The 17,522-nt window shown below is 35.2% G+C and overlaps 1 protein-coding gene across 1 annotated transcript in view; it reads right to left on the bottom strand.

The window, feature by feature from the left end:
* hs3st4 (heparan sulfate (glucosamine) 3-O-sulfotransferase 4) overlaps positions 1–16,118 on the bottom strand; it is a 318,431-nt gene extending 302,313 nt beyond the window's left edge. Inside the window, exon 1 of the mRNA XM_061905313.1 lies at positions 14,974–16,118. Coding sequence (XP_061761297.1) covers positions 14,974–15,542 — 569 coding nt within the window. The 5' untranslated portion in view covers positions 15,543–16,118. The remainder of the gene's footprint in view (positions 1–14,973) is intronic.
* Positions 16,119–17,522: the final 1,404 nt, after the last annotated feature.

A 17,522-nucleotide genomic window follows, 5' to 3' on the forward strand; every position in this document is an offset into this window, starting at 1 on the left:
ATTTGAAATAAATCATTTTAATTTTTTGTGTAAATTGTGTTTTTTTTAGGTATACATTTATTGATATTAATCTTTTATTATGATTAAATTAAATGTATATATTTATTTATTTTATTTATATATTTTTTATTTTATTTATATATTTATTTTATTTTATTCAGATCAATTTGTGGTTTAATTCTAAATTGATTCATAATTTTTGCGGATCAATTTGAAAAAAAAATAATTCTATTTTTTTTTCATGCAAAATGTTATTTTAAGGCATAATTTTTTTAAATCATTTAACAATTATTATATATATTATTTTATTGTATTATTATTTTCGTGTATTTTTTAGTTTTTTTATTCAGATAAAATGGTAGTTTATTAATTCGAACTCGATTAATATTTTTCAAGAATCAATTTGAAAAAAATAATTTTAATTTTTTGTGTAAATTGTGTTTTTTTTAGGTATACATTTATTGATATTAATCTTTTATTTTAATTAAATTAAATGTATATATTTATTTTATTTTATTTATACATAATTTATTTTATTTATATATTTATTGTATTTTATTCAGATCAATTTGTGGTTTAATTCTAAATTGATTCATAATTTTCGAAAATCAATTTGAAAAAAATAATTTATTTATTTTTTGTCATGCAAATTGTTATTTTAAGGCATCATTTTTTTTAAATCATTTAACAATTATTATTTATATTATTTTATTTTATTGTTATTTTTATGTATTTATTTGTTTTTTTATTCAGATAAAATGGTGGTTTGTTGATTCGAAGTCGATACATATTTTTCAAGAATCAATTTGAATTTTTTTTTTTTGTGCAAATTGTGTTTTTTTTAGGTATACATTTTTTGATTGAAACATTTAACAATTATTAATATTAGTCTTTTATTATAATTAAATTAAATGTATATATTTATTCTATTTTATTTATATATATTTTATTTTATTTATATATTTATTTTATCTTTTTCAGATCAATTTGTGGTTTAATTTTAAATTGATTCATAATTTTTGAGAATTCATTTGAAAATAATACTTTTTTTCGTTTTTTTAAGCAAATTGTTGTTTTAAGGTATCATGTTTTTTTTTTTTAATCATTTAACAATTATTATTGATATTATTTTATTTTTATTTTTTTACTGTATTTATTAGTGTTTTTATTCAGATCAAATGGTGGTTTATTAATTCTAAATCGATTCATGTTTTTCAAAAATCAATTTGAAAAAAAATTATTTGCTTAGTTTTTTGTGCAAATTGTCATTTTAAGGTATCAAATTATTTGATGAAAAACATTTAGCAATTATTATTGGTAGTAATATTTTTTTATTTTGATTTAAAACATTCAACAATTATTATTGATAATAATATATTTTTACTTTATATTGTTATTCTTTTTAAATTTTATGTACTTGTTGTGATTATTCAGATCAAATCGTGGTTTATTAATTCAAAATCGATTCATATTTTTCGAGAGTCAATGTGAAAAAAATTATTTGTTTAGTTTTTTTGTGCAAATTGTTTTTTTTAGGTATCAAGTTTTTGATTAATAACATTCAACAATTATCATTGATATTAATACATATATTTTTTATTTTATTTTATGTCTTTATTTTTTGTATTCAGATTAAATCATTGTTTATCAATTCTAAATCGAGTCATAATTTTCGAGAATCAATTTGAAAAAAATAATTTGTTTAGTTTTTTGTACAAATTAATTTTTTTTAGGTATCAATTTTTTGATTAAAACATTTAATTATTATTGATTTTGATATTGTATTTTAATTTAATTTAACTTATATATTTATTTTATTTTATTTACATATTAATTGTATTTCATTCAGATCAATTTGTGGTTTAATTCTATATTGATTCATAATTTTCGAGAATGAATTTGAAAAAAAAAATAGTTTTTTGGTGAAAATGGTTTTCGTAGGTATATATTTTTTGATTAAAAACATTTAACAATTATTATTGATAATAATATTTGATATTATTTGTAATTGTTATTTTTTTCAAATTTTATGTTTTTTTTGTTTTTTTTATTCGGATCAAATCATGGTTTATTGATTCGAAATCAATTCATATTTTAGTATAAAAAATTTGGTGGACAAAATGAGAGCAAGAAGGAGTGGCATAAAACATGTCTTTCTGTGGCGGCATCGGAGAAAGTTGTACATGTAGACAAACTATGGTGGGTTCAAGGACAGGCGAAAATAGGACAAAACGGCGCTCGCCATATATTCTCATCAGTGAAGCATGTTTAATATAAAATGTGGGATTTCTAACAATTAGGAAGGTTTGTTTCATGTTTGTCCTTCTACACAAACATTATTAAAACAAAAAATATAGTTCTTCCTTATCTTTTTCCATTTTTATACATTTTCGAAAAAGCTCCAAGGAGTTAAGACTTACTATTATTATAAAATGAGGAGAATTGAATAACATAAAATTTCTTTTTTTGTTGTTTTTTTGCAGGGTTTTCCTCTCTTCTTTCAAAGTGACCCAGCCCACACGCTCCCTTCCGTAGATAAGGGCTGATAAATCACCTCCTTGCCGCTCTCCCCCCCCCCCCCCCCACCCCACCCCCCCCACCCCCCCCCAATCGTTGGCTCCTCGTAGGCGTCCAAGTGTGCAGCAGGTGTTGGCGCCTCAAATTAACGGCAAGTTTGCTTGACCGGCGCCAATGTCAAACGGCGGCAAAAACATCTGTCAGAGGGCATAATCCCACGTAAGAGCATGTTGGGAGATTTAGAAATGCATCGTTTACAAATTTTATTTTTCTTTCTCGAGACAACACATTTTTTTTCTTCTTTTGCAACGTAATGCTAACATTGACTGGATTGATTAAAGCGGGGATGTCGAACTGTTTTTCATTGAGGGCCACATCCTGCCACCAGGGGGCCATTTGTAACAGTAAATAATATATGAATTTAATTTATAATTATATAAATTGTTTTAAGTAGACCGGATTTTACAGTAAAAACTTTACATTTACAAAATTTTACTGTAAAATATACTGGGTTTTTTTTGTTTGTTTTTTTGTTTTTGATTTTACAACATTTTTCAGTAAATGGAAAAACAGTACCACTGTTTTTTGGTAGATTTTGTGGCAAAAACCTGCTTTTTACAACATTATAATGTTAATGGAAAAACAGTAAAATTTACTGTAAATTGAAAAAAATGTTAAATTCGGTTGACTTAGCTGCCAGTTTTTCTACCGTAAAAATAAATGTACCGTCTTAACATTTACAGTAAATACACCGTTAAAAAACAACAACTGTAGATTTTACAGTCAATAACTGGCAGCTCAGTCAACAGAATTTTAACGAGAAAAAACAGTAGTTTGTTTCAATTTACAGTAATATGCTGTAAAAAACACTGTAAAATGTATTGTAAATTTTATTAATTTGATGCGTAGTTTGCTGTAAGGTAAAGTATTTTTTTTTATTCTTATTTAGACAAAAACATGTTAGTAAAGCATGATAATATACTGTAATATTTGTTGCAATATTGAATACTATTAAAGTAGACTGTCGATTTTACAGAAAAAACTTTACGTTTACAAAATTTTACTGTAAAATATACTTGTTTTGTTCTTGTTGTTGTTTTTACAACATTTTACAGTAAATAAAAAAACAGTACCACTGTTTTTTGATTGGTTTTGTGGCAAAAACCTGCTTTTTACAACATTATATTGTTAATGGAAAAACACAAAAATTTACTGTAAATTGAAAAAAAAAAACTACTACTGTTTTTGGCATTAAAATTCGGTTGACTTAGCTGCCAGTTTTTCTACCGTAAAAATAGAGTAAATAAACCATTCAAAACAACAACTGTAGATTTTACAGTCAATAACCGGCAGCTCAGTCAACAGAATTTTAACGACAAAAAACAGTAGTTTGTTTCAATTTACAGTATTATGCTGTAAAGAACACTGGAAAATGAATTGTACATTTTATTAATTTGGTTTGTAGTTTGCTGTAAAGTTAAATATTTGTGTTTATTTTTATTTAGACAAAAACATGTAGTAAAGCATGATAATATACTCTAATATTTGTTGCAATATTGAATACTATTAAAGTAGACTGTCAATTTTACAGTAAAAACTTTACATTTACAAAATGTTACTGTAAAATATAGTTGTTGTTTTTTTGTTGTTGTTGTTTTTAGAATATTTTACAGTAAATAAAAAAACAGTACCACTGTTTTTTGATAGATTTTGTGGCAAAAACCTGCTTTTTACAACATTATATTGTTAATGGAAAAACACAAAAATTTACTGCAAATTGAAAAAAAAAACTCTACTACTGTTTTTGGCATTAAAATTCGGTTGACTTAGCTGCAAGGTTTTCTACCGTAAAAATAGAGTAAATACACCATTCAAAACAACAACTGTAGATTTTACAGTCAATAACTGGCAGCTCAGTCAACAGAATTTTAACGACAAAAAACAGTAGTTTTTTTTCAATTTACAGTAATATGCTGGAAAGAACATTGTAAAATGTATTGTAAATTTTATTAATTTGATGCGTAGTTTGCTGTAAAGCTAAGTAATTTTGTTTATTTTTATTTAGACAAGAATATGTTAGTAAAGCATGATAATATACTGTAATGTCTGTTGTAATATTGAATACTATTAAAGTAGACTGTCGATTTTACAGAAAAAATTTTACTGTTACAAAATTTTTCTGTAAAATATACTTGTTTTTTGTTGTTGTTGTTTTTACAACATTTTACAGTAAATAGAAAAACAGAACTACTGTTTTTTGGTAGGTTTTGTGGGGAAAAACCTGCTTTTTACAACATTATATTGTTAATGGAAAATCAGTAAAATTTACTGTAAATTGAAAAAAAATATGCTACTGTTTTTCGCATTAAAATTCAGTTGACTTAGCTGCCAGTTTTTCTACCGTAAAAATAAATGTACCGTCTTAACATTTACAGTAAATACACCGTTAAAAAAACAACAACTGTAAATTTTGCAGTCAATAACCGGCAGCTCAGTCAACTGAATTTTCACGCAAAAAACGGTAGTAGTTTTTTTAAATTTACAGTAATATGCTGTAAAGAACACTGTAAAATGTATTGTAAATTGTATTAATTTGATGAGTAGTTTGCTGTAAAGCTAAGTATTTTTGTTTATTTTTATTTAGACGATAACATGTTTGGAAAACATGATAATATACTTTAATATTTGTTGCAATATTGAATACTATTAAAGTAGACTGTCGATTTTACAGAAAAAATTTTACTTTTACAAAATTTTACTGTAAAATATAGTTGTTTTGTTCTTGTTGTTTTTACAACATTTTACAGTAAATGGAAAAACAGTACCTCTGTTCTTTGGTAGATTTTGTGGCAAAAACCTGCTTTTTACAACATTATATTGTTAATGGAAAAACACAAAAATTTACTGCAAATTGAAAAAAAAAACTCTACTACTGTTTTTGGCATTAAAATTCGGTTGACTTAGCTGCCAGTTTTTCTACCGTAAAAAAAAGAGTAAATACACCATTAAAAACAACAACTGTAGATTTTACAGTCAATAACTGGCAGCTCAGTCAACTGAATTTCAACGCAAAAAACGGTAGTAGTTTTTTTCAGTTTACACTAATATGCTGTAAAGAACACTGTAAAGTGTATTGTAATTTTTATTAATTTGATGCGTAGTTTGCTGTAAAGTTAAGTATTTATTTTTTATTTTATTTAGACAAAAACATGTTAGTAAAGCATGATAATATACTGTAATATCTGTTCCAATGCTGAACGGTCCATACAGGTTTTGGAGCAACATATGTTGTCATCCAATCAAAGTTATCATGGACGCCCCTGCTTATTTCAGCAAGACAATACCAAGCCACGTGTTACAACAGCATGGTTTCGTAGTAAAAGAGCGCGGGTACTTTCCTGGCCCGCCTACAGTCCAGACCTGTCTCCCATTGAAAATGTGTGGCGTATTTTGAAACTTAAAATACGACAGCGGAGACCTCGGACTGTTGAACGACTGAAGCTCTACATAACACAAGAATGGGAAAGAATTCCACTTTCAAAGCTTCAACAATTAGTTTCCTCAGTTCCCAAACGTTGTTAAAAGAAAAGATGATGTAACACAGTGGTGAACATGCCCTTTCCCAACTACTTTGGCACGTGTTGCAGCCATGAAATTCTAAGTTAGTTATTATTTGCAAAAAAACAAAATTAAGTTTATGAGTTTGAACATCAAATATCTTGTCTTTGTAGTGAATTCAACTGAATATGGGTTGAAAATGATTTGCAAATCGTTGTATTTTGTTTATATTTACATCTAACGCAATTTCCCAACTCATATGGAAACGGGGTTTGTAAAACCCATTTACCATTTATTCGATGGTGCATAAAACTCACACGCACACCCAATATTATTGTCCTTGTCATCTTCCCGCCATGCGTCTCACGTGAGCACGAAACAGAAGCTCGACGACGCCACCAAAAAAAAAAACCTAAATCCCCGAGGCGCGGAAACAGATGCTGGACCGGCACCGAGACGCTCTCATCGACTCCCATTAGGAAAAGGTAGAATTCCCACGGTCCGACATCATTATGCGCGAGCGAGCCGTGACCGACTGACCACGGGCGAACCCTCAAATTGATTTGATTTATTTATTTATTTATTTTTCTTGTCCTTTTACCCACAAACACTTGCCGATGATAAATAAGCGTCTTTTTTAGGGGGCTAATAAAGCTGCAGTCAGAGTGAATGTCAGCTGCATTAGCGACTGATGAAAGGCGGCGTAGAGACACACACACACACACACACACACACACACACACACACACACACTGGTAGGAAAGAACATTCGCTCAACTTTTGTGAAACAGGATGTCAGATGCTAAGAAACGGGTTGGACATCCTTTAGAGGATTAAAGAGACAATAGGATTAAAAAGGACTACCACGGTATAAATAATCTACTTTGTATTTAAATGACATGCAAGGCTTTGTGCACGCGTTATTGTGTTGATTTATTTAGTAGGCCTGAGTAACTTGCAATATAATATAGTGGGATATTTTGCCGGCGATGTAGTAATCAAGTTTGCTTGGAAGTTTGACACAAATTTACCATTTTGACCCTTTTGTGGCGTTCGGGTCTGTGGGACCCGTTTTCATTTTTTATTATAAGAAAAATGATACAATTAGTACATTTTTTTCAAACTTAGACTCACTGACTGGCTCATTTTCTGTGAAGAACATATATCAGAATACATATTTAATGACCAAACAGCATACACATTTCTATTACATACAAGTAATAGAAATAGAATAGAAGTATGAAAATTGATGTTCTGTGTACCACACACACACACACACACACACACACAGCGGGCCGAGACAGGGGGAGGACAGAGTGTAGGTACACAGAACATCAGAGGGTCAAATGTGCGACAAAATGAGAGCAGACAGTGTTGACAAACAACGTTGCAACCTTGTGTGGGGAACCCGCAAGTGCAGAAACGCAAAAGAAGAATCCCTGTGGGATGCGGAAACCGGCAGATACATTTTTTGTGCAACGTTAATATTGTTGTTACTCAGCCAGTGTTTGTGGGTCTGATGGACCCGTTGCATTTTGTGGCTTGTAATGCCTCACAATCAAACATTTTCATGTTAAAATACTGAATAGATGTTTACCTCATCCCAATAAACATCTGTTCAGTATTTTAACAAACCCCCACATATGTTATACCATCTGGGATCTGAGCCGGGGATATTGTTGTGGCTTGTGCAGCCCTTTGAGACACTCGTGATTTAGGGCTATAAAAATTAATATTAATTGATTGATTGATTGACTGTCGTCTAGGTCTCGTTCGTGCCAATAGGGGTACTCTAAGTAGGCGACATATTGTTGTAACTCAGCCAGCGTTTGTGGGTCTAATGGACCCATTGTGGTGTTCGGGTCTGTGGGACCTGTTTTCAGTTTTTATTATAAGAAAAATGATACAATTAGTAAAAAAAATTCTAACTGAGACTCACTGACTTTGGCTCATTTTCTGTGAAGAACATACATCAGAATACATATTTAATGACCACACAGCATACACATTTCTATTACATACAAGAAGGCTAATAGAAGTGTGGAAATTGATGTTCTGTGTACCACACACACACACACACACACACACACACACACACACACACAGCGGGCCGAGACAGGAGGAGGACAGAGTGTAGGTACACAGAACATCAGAGGGTCAAATGTGCGACAAAATGAGAGCATACAGTGTTGACAAACAGTGTTGCAACCTTGTTTGGGAACCCGCAGATGTTTCCCTTATCCCAATAAACATCTGTTCAGTATTTTAACAAACCCCAACATACGTTATACTGTCTGGGATCTGAGCCAGGGATGTTGTTGTGGCTTGTGCAGCCCTTTGAGACACTCGTGATTTAGGGCTATATAAATAAACATTAATTGATTGATTGATTGACTGTCGGAAATGTCTCGTTCCTGCCAATAGGGGTACTCTAAGTAGGCGACATATTGTTGTTACTCAGCCAGTGTTTGTGGAGTTCGGGTCTGTGGGACCCGTTTTAATTTGTTTTATTAAAAGAAAAATGATACAACTATTTAATTTTTCGAACTTAGACTCACTGATTTTGGCCCATTTTCTGTGAAGAACATATATCAGAATACATATTTAATGACCACACACCATACACCCCCGCCTACACCTTTCTATTACATGTAAGATGTCCGGGTCCAATGGACCCGGTGCTAAAGAAGTGTGGAAATTGATGTTCTGTGTACCACACACACACACACACACACACAGCGGGCCTAGACAGGGGGAGGTTCTGTATCTGCTGCTGATCTGTATTTGGGATCGGCATGTGTCCTGAAAAATTAGCGCGCATCCACCTTTGTAGTCCATGCCGACGCCGTAGTCGATAAGATTCTTGTTTTTCTCTAACTTCTTGTTATGGAACATTCATCCTCCGCTGTTGCCATTTCTAATGTAAAGTAGTGTAAATTTCTTACTTATATCTGTCAGAAAAGCGCTAAAACATACTGGTATAGTGAGTCTACATTATTCACCCGAGGAACTTTTGTTATTAGAGAGTTTAGGTCGTACGGTTTTTAGGGGACATATTTCGTCTGGACACATTTTAGGGTTTCCCCTTTATGCTAATAAGTACAGTTCAGTAATTACACAAGACTGACACTAATTTACCATTTCAGGACTATTTACTGACCTTTAAGGTAACAAGTTGCACATTTTCCAAGAGCAAAATGACACAGGTATGTTCCCAAGTGGCAAAAGTGTCAATAAAAGCAGAACTTTTTAGGGTAACTGGAACCAAAAAGCTGAACATATGTTCCCTTGTTGTTAAAAGTGTCAATAAAAGCAGCATTTTTTAGGGTTTCACACTCACGCCAAGAAGTACAGTACAGTAGTAAAACAAGACTAAGACTAATTTACCATTTTAGTGCTATTTACTGACCTTTAAGGTAACAAGTTGTACATTTGCCGGCAGCAAAATGACACATGTATGTTATTAAGTTGTAGAAGTTTCAATAAAAGCAGAACCACCATCATGCCAAGACATAATACCAAATTAACCATTATAAAACTACTTATTGACCTTTTAAGTTAACAAGTTGCACGTTTTCCAGGAGCAAAACGACACAAGTTAGTCCTGAGTTCTAAAAGTGTAGGGTTGTGTGGTACTAATCAATTACAAACGGTACTATACCGCCTTTGAAAAATACCGGTATTCCTCTTCATCCGCATGCTGCCTTGTGGCAGTGACGTACAGAGCCGAGGCGTATGATGTTGAGTGTGTCAAAACCAGCAAAAACATTGTAGGGAGGAAAAATGACCAAAATACTACAATTCTACTGATTGATAACGAGGGTGTGTGAAGTGCAATGTGGAGGTATAAAAGGTTGTTTCTTTAAAACACGCCTCGCCCAATGCGGCGATTAGTACCACCACCTTTTGCGTAAAACTTGGGTAATCATTTAAACAACAAGCATTCAGATCTGCACAATAAGTGATAAGCAATACTGAAATTGTTAAACCTTTCCTGCTGTTCGGCTCCGGTGCAGACGCGTTGTTTTTGTCAGGGGGTAACACCCTCTACTTTACCCGGCAATTGGTCGGCTATGCTTTCGGGTCAGAATGACGAGGCCGCCGATTCGGGACAATCTGATTGCTTTATTATTAGTTTTGCATGACAGAACCGGAAACGTTCATCACTCTACTACGCAGTGCACACTCTACCTCTCTCTCTTTACTCGCCCACTATCTCGGTGACGTCACTCAGCCAACGCGTTGACATTGTCACGAACACACATAATGTACGCTACCCTCTTAAGTGAACCGGCTCCCCGGCTGTGCACGTGTAGATACGTGGATGTGCACACAGCTGCTTGGCTTGATGCCAATTATGCCGATTTTTTATTTTATTTTATTTTAATCTTATATCTTTTTTTAACCATCTCCCCCCCCCTTGTTTACCTGTATGTCATCTTTTTTTTGTAAGGGGCGCTGGAAGCCGGCAGACCCGTCAGCGATCCTGTTCTGTCTCCCTGTAATGTTTGTCTGATCTTGAATGGGATTGTGCTGAAAATTGTAATTTTCCTGAAGGAACTCTCCTGACGGAATAAATAAAGTACTATCTAATCTATCTAATTAGTAGCGGGGTCAAAACCGCCCAATCAGCGTAAACTAATGCAAGTAAAAGTACTGAATTTTGTTACAAATTCCCTACTATTTGTTTTATCTTTAACAAACGTGTTTTACCTGCTACATATCTCATATGTGTACTTTCAGCAATGTTTTTGTTTTTAGTATTTAATGATTGTATTCTTTAAAGCATAGAACAGGAGTGGCAACCATAAATCATGAAGCATTTAATATAATGTCAATCATGCTTTATTATTATATTCTAACCTAATCCTTGCTCATGGCCGACTTTATGTAATATGGAAAATTTTAAATTGTTCTTGGGGTGTAGTAAGAAAAGTATTAATTTAATGCATTTTGATTTATATTTTAACTTTCTAAAATGAGTTTTTGGGTGAAATAGGAAACATGTTTAATGAATCATAAGATTTTCTGGTAAAATAACGCTGATATTGACATTTTTTGTAGTATCAAATAAACAATTTATATGCATTATTGGTATCGGGACAATCCTAGAAACGTGTCAATGAAAACATAACATTTCAGGAAATCACCCTGGTGCCAAGAACTGATACCCATAGATAGACACAAATTTAACACATTTCTGCTCATTATTGGACTTCAACATAATCACTAATATATTTTCTCAAGCCAAAAAGTTAAAAAATATGTTCCGAAGTTGTAAAATTGTAAATAAAAACGTTTTCAGGTTATCACCCTAGCACCTCTAAAACTACACTAATTTACCAACTACTTTTCTGGACTTCCGGGTAACCGTTGGTACCCTTGCAAATATCCATAGAACAGATCTAAACACATCTACCACATGAAGGTCAATTATTGGACTATAATCTTAAAGTTTGTACATTTTCTAGCACCAAAAACCTACCAGTATGTTCCCAAGTTGTAAAATTATTGATGAAAGTAGAACTTTTCAGGTTATCACCCTCATGCCTCACGACACATAAAAAATGTACACAAACTCCTTACTGGACTTCAAATTAATTTTAAGGAGTTCCCAGGAGACCAAACGGAACATTCTAGTCTAACATCTAGTGAATTCTTGGACTCTCAAAGCAATCCGTAAATTTCCTATATCGCTTGTCCTTATTAGAGTGACGGGGAAGCTGGAGCCTATCCCAGATGACTTGGGGGAAAAAGGTGGGGTACACCCTGGACTGGTTGTCAGCCAATCACAGGCACATAAGAGAGGAGTAGGCCCCCCTAAGTGTGTTTAGGCATGCTTAAGCGATATGCAGGTCTCCAGCTAGGTGGCAGTAGGGTGCTTTATGCAAATATATAAATATCAGGTTCTGAAGAGAATTTCAAACAAAAAAGAAACAGAGAAGTAGGCCCCCCTGAGGGGACTTAAGTTTATTTAGGCATGCTTGAGCGATACGCACTTATCCAGCTAGGTGGCAGTAGGGTGTTCTGTACAAAAATAAATAAATATCAGGTTCTCAAGAGAATTTCAAACAAAAAAAGAAACAGAAAAGTAGGCTCCCCTGACGGGACTTAAGTGTCTTTAGGCATGCTTGAGCGATACGCAGTACTTCAGCTAGGGGGCCGTAGGGTGTTTTGTGCAAATAAATAAATATCAGGTTTATAAGAGAATTTCAAACAAAAAAGAAACAGAGGAGTAGGCCCCCCTCAGGGGGACTTAAGTGTCTTTAGGCATGCTTGAGCGATACGCACTACTTTAGGTAGGTGGCAGTAGGGTGCTTTGTGCAAAGAAACAAATATAAGTTTCTCAAGAGAATTTCAAATGAAAAAAGAAACAGAGAAGTAGGCCCCCTGGGGGGACTTAAGTGTCTTTAGGCATGCTTGAGCGATACGCACTTCATCAGCTAGGTATAATTACGGTGCTTTGTGCAAATAAATAAATATCAGGTTCTCTAGGGAATTTCCCCCCCAAAAAAAGAAACAGGAGTAGGCCCCCCATACGGGACTTAAGTGTCTTTAGGCATGCTTGAGCGATACGCACTACTTCAGCTAGGTGGCAGTAGGGTGCTTTGTGCAAAGAAATAAATATGAGTTTCTCAAGAGACTTTCAAATGAAAAGAGAAACAGAGAAGTAGGCCCCCTGGGGGGACTTATGTGTCTTTAGGCATGCTTGAGCGATATGCACTTATTCAGCTAGGTGGCAGTAGGCTGCATTTTTGCAAATAAATAAATATCAGGTTCTCAAGAGAATTTCAAATAAAAAAAGAAACAGAGCAGTAGGCCCCCTGAAGGGGACTTAAGTGTCTTTAGGCATACTTCATCAACTAGGTGGCATTAGGGTGCTTTGTGCAAAGAAATAAATATAAGTTTCTCAAGAGTATTTCAAATGAAAAAAGAAACAGGAGTACGACCCCTGAGGGGACTTAAGTTTCTTTAGCCATGCTTGAGTGATACGCACTTCTTCAGCTAGGTGGCAGTAGGATGCTTTGTGCAAAGAAATAAATATCAGGTTCTGTAGGGAATTTCAAACATAAAAAGAAACAGAGGAATAGGCCCCACTGGCGGGACTTAAGTGTCTTTAGGTATGCTTGAGCGATACGCACTACTTCAGCTGGGTGGCAGTCGGGTGCTTTGTGCAAAGAAATAAATATCAGGTTCTCAAGAGAATTTCAAATGAAAATAGAAACAGAGAAGTAGGCCCCCTGGGGGGACTTAAGTGTCTTTAGGCATGCTTGAGCGATACGCATGTATTTCAGCTAGGTGGCAGTAGGATGCTTTGTGCAAAGAAACAAATATCAGGTTCTCAAGAGAATTTTAAATAAAAAAAGAAACAGAGGAGTAGGCCCCCCTGAGGGGACTTAAGTTTCTTTAGGCATGCTTGAGCGATACGCACTTATTCAGCTAGGTGGCAGTAGGGTGCATTTTTGCAAAGAAATAAATATCAGGTTCTTAAGAGAATTTCAAATGAAAAAAGAAACAGAAAAGTAGGCTCTCCTTAGAGGACTTAAGTGTCTTTAGGCATGTTTGAGCAATACGCACTATTTCAACTAGGTGGCAGTAGGGTGCTTTGTGCAAATAAATAAATATCAGGTTCTCAAGATAATTTCAAACATAAAAAGAAACAGAGGAATAGGCCCCACTGGCGGGACTTAAGTGTCTTTAGGCATGCTTGAGCGATACGCACTACTTCAGCTAGGTGGCAGTAGGGTACTTTGTGCAAAGAAATAAATATAAGTTTCTCAAGAGAATTTCAAATGAAAAAAGAAACAGAAAAGTAGGCTCCCCTGAGAGGACTTAAGTGTCTTTAGGCATGTTTGAGCAATACGCACTATTTCAACTAGGTGGCAGTAGGGTGCTTTGTGCAAATAAATAAATATCAGGTTCTCAAGATAATTTCAAACATAAAAAGAAACAGAGGAATAGGCCCCACTGGCGGGACTTAAGTGTCTTTAGGCATGTTTGAGCGATACGCACTACTTCAGCTAGGTGGCAGTAGGGTGCTTTGTGCAAAGAAATAAATATCAGGTTCTCAAGAAAATTTCAAAAAATAAAAAAAACAGGAGTAGGACCCCCCTGAGGGAACTTAAGTTTCTTTAGGCATGCTTGAGCGATACACACTACTTCAGCTAGGTGGCAGTAGGGTGCTTTGTGCAAAGAAATAAATATAAGTTTCTCAAGAGAATTTCAAATGAAAATAGAAACAGAGAAGTAGGCCCCCTGGGGGGACTTATGTGTCTTTAGGTATGCTTGAGCGATACGCACTGCTTCAGCTGGGTGGCAGTAGGATGCTTTGTGCAAATAAATAAATATAAGTTTCTCAAGATAATTTCAAATGAAAATAGAAACAGAGGAGTAGGCCCCCCTGGGGGGGACTTATGTGTCTTTAGGCATGCTTGAGCGATACGCACTTATACAGCTAGGTGGCAGTAGGGTGTTTTGTGCAAAGAAATAAATATCAGGTTCTCAGGAGAATTTCAAATGAAAATAGAAACAGAGAAGTAGGCCCCCTGGGGGGACTTAAGTGTCTTTAGGCATGCTTGAGCGATACGCACTTATACAGCTAGGTGGCAGTAGGGTGCTTTGTGCAAAGAAATAAATATAAGTTTCTCAAGAGAATTTCAAATGAAAAAAGAAACAGAGAAGTAGGCCCCCTGGGGGGACTTATGTGTCTTTAGGCATGCTTGAGCGATACGCATGTATCCAGCTAGGTGGCAGTAGACACCTTGGAGGAAATAATCGAGTAACACTAAATCACCCTCTCCTCCGTGGTTTTGGAATGTGAAAGGAAGCCCACACACAAATGGAATTCGGAATTCGGAACCCTCACCCCGACGTCGTACCCCGGAGGCTGCCCCTCACCTGTACCAGTCCAGACCCTTCTCGTAGTTCCTGTCGAAGAAGTGCGGCTCGTTCCCCACAGCCCTGACATCCGGGTGCACCCTGAGAGCCTCCAGCAGCGCCCGGGTGCCGCCTTTCTTCACCCCGATGATGATGGCTTGCGGGAGCTTCTTCTCGCCGTAATCCGAGGTGCAGTTCACCCGCAGGTCGCCCTCCGTGGCGCCGACCGCCGTGGCGCCGACCGCCCTCTGCCGCGCGGGCTCGGTGGCGGACGGCGGCCGGGCTCGACGGTCCTCCTCCTCCTCCTCGTCCTCCACCGGAACCTCATCCCGGCGCACGACGGAGACCACCGTGCTCCCGCGGGCGAACCCGGCCTGCGGCGAGGCGGAGTAAAGTTGGTCCCTCACCAAAGTGGTCTCCTCGGTGGCCAGCCGAGCCTGGTAGGCAAAGTTGTCCTGCAGCGGGAACTGGAGCGAGTTGTAGCAGCTCATCAAGCTGTAGAACAAGTAGGTGACCGACAGGGACAGGGTGAACATGAACAAGATTTTCCTGGGCACTTTAGAGGTGAAAGTGCCGGACCAGAATGCCATCTCTGACAGCCGGGGTCCTCTCAGAGAAGTGGACCGACATGTTTCCGCTCCGGGTCTTGCATGGACAGGAAAAGGAAGACCATCAAAAATCAGCAAGAACCGTATCCTGCTGCATGCCGAGGACGGACCGGGGCGAGCCGAGCACGCCGGGTCGCATATTTATAAGAAGGTGGTGAGTGGAAGAGGAGATGAAGAAGAAGAGGTGGAGGAGGAGGAGGAGGGATGGAAGGGATCGTTCCAATTTTTTTTTTTAAGAATCGATTTACTGATGTCTGACGGACAATGTCACAAATTATTGGAGCCAACTTGCAAGGATCGGCGGGGCTGGCGTCCTTCCAAAGGAAAGAGTCAGGAGGAGGAGGAGAAGAAGAAAAGATGCTCGGCGGAGTGGTTTCTCCTCTCTGCACGTGCGCAACACATCCGTCCAGACCCGAACCGATAATAATGATAATAATTATTATTATAAAAAATAATAATAACAATCCCCTCTTTTTATCAACTTGGACGTGTTTGGGCGGGAAAAGAAAAAAAACGCGTCCTGCTCGCATGCTCGCTCGCGGCTTGTGGACGCGCGTCCGAGGCGCACTCTCTCACTAACTCACTCACTCACTCACTCGCTGTGCGCGCGCCAGCTTTAAAGCTCTCCTTCCAGGATGTGTCGTCCTATAGAAAGCTGGTGCGCGACATTGTTGCCACAGATAAAGTCTCCCCGTTTGGGAAAGGGGGGAAAATAAAAAACGTGCTGTTGTTTTTTGTTTTTTAAAAGCACGTTATTGTGCACAAAAGCTCTTGTCTGCTCCCTGCTGGTGTCCCGTTGAAGGCGCGTACACGTGCAGGGCCGGCCCTAGGCGGTGTGGGGCCCCCAAAAAATAATTTCTTCAGCAAGGTTTTGGTTGCTGAAGAAAGCAACCAAAACCATATTAAGCATTTATTGTGTGAATGCTCCAAAATATTTTCTACCCCAAAATGCATCTATTTATTATTATTATTATTATTATTATTATTATTATTATTATTATTATTATTATTATTATTATTATTATTATTGTTATTACTGTGTGAATGCTCCAAAATATTTTCTACACCAGAATGCATCTATTCATTATTATTATTATTATTATCATTATTATTATTATTGTTATTATTGTGTGAATTCTCCAAAATATTTTCTACCCAAAATGCATCTATTTATTATTATTATTATTATTATTATTATTATTATTGTTGTTGTTATTACTGTGTGAATGCTCCAAAATATTTTCTACACCAGAATGCATGTATTTATTATTATTATTATTATTATTATTATTACTGTGTGAATGCTCCAAAATATTTTCTACACCAGAATGTATCTATTTATTATTATTATTATTATTATTGTTATTGTGTGAATGCTCCAAAATATTTTCCACCCAAAAATGCATCTATTTTTATTATTATTATTATTATTATTATTATTATTATTATTATTATTGTTATTACTGTGTGAATGCTCCAAAATATTTTCTATACCAGAATGCATCTATTTATTATTATTATTATTATTATTATTATTATTATTATTATTGTTATTACTGTGTGAATGCTCCAAAATATTTTCTACACCAGAATGCATCTATTTATTATTATTATTATTATTATTATTATTATTATTATTATTATTATTATTGTTGTTGTTGTTGTTGTTATTATTGTGTGAATGCTCCAAAATATTTTCTACACCAAAATTCATCTATTTATTATTATTATTATTATTATTATTATTATTATTATTATTGTGTGAATGCCCCAAAGCGTTGTCCACATCAAAATTAATGTATCTATTGTGTGAATGCTCATATGGTTTTCTACACCAAAATGCATCAATTTATTATTGTGAATGCTCTGAAACATACGCACACATGGTTTTCTACACCAACATTCGTATATTTATTATGGTTTGAATGTTCTAAAGCATTCACACAAATGATTTTCTTCACC

Source organism: Nerophis ophidion, linkage group LG07 (assembly GCF_033978795.1).
Source record: "Nerophis ophidion isolate RoL-2023_Sa linkage group LG07, RoL_Noph_v1.0, whole genome shotgun sequence".
Taxonomy (NCBI): Eukaryota; Metazoa; Chordata; class Actinopteri; order Syngnathiformes; family Syngnathidae; genus Nerophis; species Nerophis ophidion.